Source organism: Malurus melanocephalus, unplaced genomic scaffold (genome assembly GCF_030028575.1).
Source record: "Malurus melanocephalus ecotype Western Australia unplaced genomic scaffold, MMel_1.1 scaffold_9, whole genome shotgun sequence".
NCBI classification, from domain to species: Eukaryota; Metazoa; Chordata; class Aves; order Passeriformes; family Maluridae; genus Malurus; species Malurus melanocephalus.
In genome coordinates this window covers 2,432,969-2,439,151 of record NW_026623241.1, presented here as the reverse complement: position 1 = coordinate 2,439,151, position 6,183 = coordinate 2,432,969, and the positions used below count along the sequence as shown (strand labels likewise).

Genomic DNA, 6,183 nt, shown 5'->3' with positions numbered 1-6,183 from the left:
ACTGTGCCTACATAAGTTTCCTACTTTTTTTGCTGCTTCTTTTTGGGTGGAACAAATTAATCACAATGTTCTGAATACAAGCACAGAGCAGCAGGGAAGTCTATGAACAGTATGCAAGTGTGAAGTCTCCCTGGGATTAGAATGTAAATTTATTTTTGGCACCTATGTGTAAAAGGCTTAAGGAGCTAAAGCTCTTTTAGCAATTGCGTAGGTTATACAGCGGTGGATAAAAGCAAGTCAACTTTTCAAAATTATTCACTGGTTGTTAGCTGGAATATATGACTTTCTAGGCAGGATGCTCCTGACAGCAAAGATAAYTCTGTGCATATGCAGGATATTTATCTCAGTTTTCTGCAGCTGCAGCTCTTACATTTCAATTTTTCAGTTTTAAACATTGTCAATGGATTAGAGATTTCTAATGAATCTAAAGTACTTGATTGAATTTCAGGTGATTTCTCCTAGCCCAAGAGAAAAATTAGTGCAAAAAATCGGATGTCATCAARGAACATATTCCTTATTATTCTGGAAAAGTTGTGTAAAAGATTTGTACTTTGTTTTTTGAAAATAGCCTGGAAAAATAGTTGCATGTTTCAGGATTAGCAGTTTGCTATCTGAACAAGCATCACATCATAGTTAATAAAGTTTGTATAGAGTACTCGAAGTGCTCTTAGACAAGAATGACATTTAAAATAGAACTTTTATTCTTTTTTTTTTTTTTTTTGTAGCAGCATCCATTAAGTAAAAGAAACTTGATACTCCTTTTTGAAAGTGCTTCCAAAATTAAATTAGCAGGCCCTTGCAGAATGGTACTAGGTAGGCTTACTGAAGTTCTGGAARTGTGGAACACTGGATAGTGTTCTGTGCTGATGATGCTTTACTGAACAAATTTAATTTAATTCTAGAGTAATTTCAAACCCTCTCCATAGTGTGCTCCTGGGAAGAAGTCGATCTCGTACGACACAAAATCTGACTTGACACCCTGCATTCCATTACAGAAGCAGTAGATCAGTCACGCTTTTGGAAAAAATGTGATGGCAGAATTCGTCCCTCAGGTGCACTGGTGAGACTGGTAAAGCATCATGCATCTGAAAAAGTGGGTAATTGCAGCTGCTGCAGTACAGAGAACTGAAGAACAGAGCACAAGCAGAGTCCTCCAGCTGCCCTGGCTGTCAGCATCCCTCTACCTTTCCCCTCAGCACTGCTTGAATGAAGTCCTGTGCTYTCTGAAATTACCTCCTATAAAGCATGGGCTCAGCAGAACAGCATCTGAGTATCTAAACTTCACACTGATATATTCTCACCAATATCTCCACGTCTTTTGGATCAGACTGACAACTCTCCTGAAGGGTTCATAACTGGCCCCTTCATGTTGTCTTACTCATTTTTCAGCAAAACTGTCTCACAGATTTGACCTGCGTTGCCTTGTTCTTTCATCTTTGATCCATCTACACCCAAAAATTTCTTTAAAATTAGAATATAATCAAACATATATAGACCTTACTTCGTGTAAAAGGACTTCTCTATCTGGATCTAAAATTTCAGCACAAATTAATGTCATAGAATGATTTGGGTTGGAAGGGACCTTAAAGACCATCTAGTTCCAACCATCCTTCCATGGGCAAGAATACCTATAGCTTATCTAGTATATTGTTATCATAAATAATTTCTAGTGCAAAGTGAAACTGTCTTTTATGATAGCAATCTTAGTTAATTTGTCTTGTATGATTAACATTCTGATCTTTTTATGAGGATGCATGGGGATGAATCACCTGTTMCGTTTACAGCAAAGGAAATTTAATTAGCTAACATTATAACAGATTTTTGCCAAGTTCAGCAAGTACTTTCATATACTATTTGTAATTGCATGTCCAGTGAATTAATTTGTTTTTGTAGTTTTATATTCACATTCAAATGTAAATGAGTACTTATAAAAGCATATTATCAAATATCTTTAAAAACATCAGGCATTAAGCATATTATTTCTGTTCCTCTTCAGTCATCTGCGACTCTTTGGAAGATCACGGTTCTGGAGCTGGCACCAGGTGCCCCCTGGGCTACTTTCCGTGTGGCAATATCACAAAGTGTTTGCCCCAACAACTGCACTGCAATGGAGAGGATGACTGCGGGAATCGGGCTGATGAAGACAACTGTGGTACGTGGCTGAGACTGCTCTTGGTGTCCAGCACCTGCAGTCACTGAAACCCAGGCAGTGCTCACACCAAACAGAAGGCTGTGGAGTGTCAGGAATAGAAATGTTACATGTTTTGCAGAGGATGCATCAGCTCTGCTTTACCTGATAAAACCACCCAACAAGCCATTTGCTAGAGAAAGAAGAATGGGCCATATTTTTCTTTGTATATGGTGACAGTTTATCCATTTTTTTCCCTGCTTTGAACTTCTTTGTACATGTCATTTTGATGTGTACAAATGGATGTATGTGATCTATCAAATATTGATGCCGAGGAGAGGTAGATGCCTTTTGGATAGAGTTTATGAAAAGCTTAATGTGACTTAATGTGGGAAACCTAATTTGGAAGAATTTTCAAGGTTTTTCAGAAATCATTTCTGTCCTAACTTGGGAGAAACATGTGCTTATGTCAGTGTACTGTGCAAGCTGCTCTATCATCAGGCTTCAGCGTTTGAAAATGTAAAAATTTCAGGATGTACACATGGTTGAGTCACTTCAGATTCTGTTTTGATCCTTGTTACTTATAGCCCCTCTGGATGGTAGCTGTGATCTTGACTTGGCTTCTAGGTTTTACCTCTGCTGCAAACTGGCTGGGGACAGAGCTGTGCATGGGCTCTGACCTGTCCATGCTGCTTATTCATGAGCATGGCCCTGGCACAGCTTTAGTTAGGCTGGGCAGCATCTTTCACATTGTTCAGGCACARCTCAGAGGTGGCACAGACCTGGAGTAGTGTGGCAAGGGGGCCCTATGTCCTGTGGGGAGAGAGCTTAGCACTTGGTCGTGAGCTAAGACCACAAGGAGAGAAAATCAACCCTAGCACATTTTATTTATTGCTATTGTCACCTTACTTACAGTCTGGATATTTTCAGGGATGCTCTCCAGAGCTCCTGATCCATGGAAGATGGGAGAATTAAGCTTCTTGTTCCATAGTAGTTTTGCTGTAGCCGTGGATGACAGGCACATGCACAGTGTCCTGCCTCACACCAGAAGCTGAACTCTGAGCCTGTCCCAGACAGGCACAGTGCYATCAGGTCTGGGTGGGAGGAGAATTATGATAGTAAGTGAAAATTCCAAGCTATATATACCAAAATAAATTTTCTGAAAGAAATTTCAAACAAAATATGGTAAAGGTATTTTTCACCAGCACTCAGCTAAGTCAATGAGGTTTTGAAAGTAGTTATTCTCATTGCATGTGAAGATGATTTGTGTCCTATGTGAAGCATCTTATTATTATACCTATGAAATTTTAGTGTCTTGCTCCATATGAAAGTTTTCAAATTCTAATCCCATCTGATGCACCTGCACTATTTTGTAGTTTTATGTCATTTGTTGATGTTATAAACATACTTTCTGTTGTAAATAATCAAAATCCTGAACAAAAATAGTTTGCTCTGCTCTTGTTCTGTCATCATCTTGACCTACAGTAGCAGAAATTGCTGATGATGATGCCTTCTTATGTTTAAGAAGTCCAAGGACCACAAATAGTTGCTTTATCCATATTTCTTTTCTGTACAACACATAAAGTCTSTCATACAAGGACTTGCTGAAAGATACAGCTTAATATAATGCTAATTATGATTTACACATTTTTGTAATGGGAGGTACAAGACAGTATAGAATCATAGAATTGTTTAGGTAGGAAAAGGCATTTAAATCATTGAGCCCAATAATCAAAGAGCTCTTTGCATCTCACCTGATTACTAGGACAGAACTGAGGTATTCTTGGATTATGAATAACCAATTTCAAAAATTCAGTTAGGAGTAACATGGGTTGTCAATGAGCAGGAGAGTTTGCRAGAAGTGATTTATTACAGAACCCTGGAGCAACAAGCAGCAAACTTCATCAAACCCTTAGTAATGCCTTAGTATTCTTCTACAGAAATGAACATACGAGGCAATTCAACTGTGATACTGAATCTCTTCTGTGTATAGCAATTCAAGAATGAGTTGGCCTTGATTTTTGAAAACCTAAGTTAGATGAARAGTCATTGTACTGACTTACAGTGAAAACTATGCTACTGGTATTTTTCTCTTATATTGACCCCCTCTTCTCATTTAGAAATGCATTAATGTAATGTTCAGCAGTAATGGTTTCTTAAAAATTGGTATTGAAGTAAAACTTTGTTGTACAGTTAGAGTCACTTCCTTGTCTGAGGATATGGAAAGTCCGGATGAGATTCTCTGCAATGACTCCACTTGTAGTAAGTGGGGAGATCTTTGTGGGATAACTCTGTTTTATGAATACTCACCTGGCCTAAAATACAGGAAAAAAGGCCTCAGTGATTATTTCTCAAGACAGAGAAACAATCTGGCACATTAAAATTGGCTTTGTGGTGCCTTCTTCAATTCTGCTTCCTCTTTCACTTCCATCATCCTCTCCATGTCCAAATGATAAACATAAAACAAAAGTCCAGAGTAGGGAAGATCTCTAATTAGGATCACAGGTAGAGTTGGGAACAAACTCAGACTGCTGTGTTAGTGTTTAACTTCAGGGTGTGGACATTCCTGTTTGCCAGCTCAGCTTCAGCATTTCTTCCRCTTCTGGAAAGGAGTGGATTGTAGCTGGTATTTCACAGTAGAGTGAAGCCACCCATCTTTGAAAACTCATGCCTTTGCCACCTAGTTTGCTTTTAAAAACCGATAAAATACTGTGTGTGATACCCTAATGGGAAAGAGCTTGAGGCAATGTAGTAAACTGCAATAAGAGGAGGCACTGGCAATTTCTCATGCCTCCAGTGATGGGAGGCTCTGCTTGAACTATGGCTAGATAACCTTAAATGTGCATGGAAAATAGAATCTTATCTTCTGAATCTGTAAACACAGAAGTGAGTGTCTCTGCAAATCTGTAATRGAAATAATATTTATTAAACTAAAATAATCCAAAGTTTTGTAATTTGTCATAAAGCATATGGTTTTGAGAAATTTCCTTTTCTAGACTTGAGAGAGCAGTAAATTTTACTCTGCTGCTGTTCCATGCTCATGCTTGCTGAAGCACCAAGTTCTTAATCAGGCTGAGGGCATTGTGAAGCAGTTTAGCCTCTATCACATTTCAGTTTGAGTTATTTTTGTATCTGCTTGCAAAATTCAAAGTGTGCAGGGAAATAAGATRTAGCAATTTCAGCATCCTTCTTGCCCAAGCTTTTTTAAAGACCAAGTTGGCAAAGCAGAGCAAGTTTGATACTGTTTTCTCCTGCTGAGACTGTGCTTGRTTTCAAACATAATGGCTTCAGCTTAATTTTCCAGGGAAGAGTTTTTCCCATTTATTTACAGCTGTAAGTTTTGATTCTGTAGCTRTTTGGCATTTATAGATGGGAGGCTAGAACATCTGTTTACTTCATTGCTTTTTTAAATGTGAGCAAGGATAAATGGGCATAATCACAAGTTCTGCTCACTTAATGCTGTGGCAGAACACGGGAATTGTTCCTAAAATAAGTAACAAATATTTCTTACGTGGAAGACATTACTGCTGCAATGTTGCTGTCAACGCAGTCTAAACAATCTCTAGGCAAACTCTCTGATGTCCAGTGGCATACTATAAAGTGCCAGGTATATATTCCCGAGTACAAATCCATGGAAAGAAGAGTTTTGAGATCTCTGCCTTCACCGTGACGTTTAATGATGAAACAAAAAGCCAGAACAGTAGATAAAAACAACAGTTGAATAATGCAAAACAAAAAACCCAGAACAACTACATTTATGATGTTGTTTTTCACTGAGCCTACATCTGTTTTATCACTTCAAAGTGAATTAATTTAGATGAATAAATTTTGACATGTGAAATACTGAAAAAAAAAWGAAAAGTTAAATCATAACATAAATGTACTCCATGCATTTGAAAGAAGACAACACTGCCAGTAATTGTCCATGGTTTGTTGTTTTTTGTTTTTTTTTTTTGTTTTAAGATACCTAGTCTCTGAATAGCTTTAGACACACACAAAAAAAGGTTCATTCATCTGAATAGCTTTAGACACACACAAAAAAAGGTTCATTCATC

General features: G+C 37.9%; 1 protein-coding gene across 1 annotated transcript in view; it reads left to right on the top strand.

Moving 5' to 3' along the window:
* Positions 1 to 803: 803 nt before the first annotated feature.
* The window catches only part of RXFP1 (relaxin family peptide receptor 1), a 30,497-nt gene continuing 25,117 nt past the window's right edge, over positions 804 to 6,183 (top strand). The window contains exons 1-2 of the mRNA XM_057375260.1: positions 804 to 813; positions 1,997 to 2,152. Coding sequence (XP_057231243.1) covers positions 804 to 813; positions 1,997 to 2,152 — 166 coding nt within the window. The remainder of the gene's footprint in view (positions 814 to 1,996; positions 2,153 to 6,183) is intronic.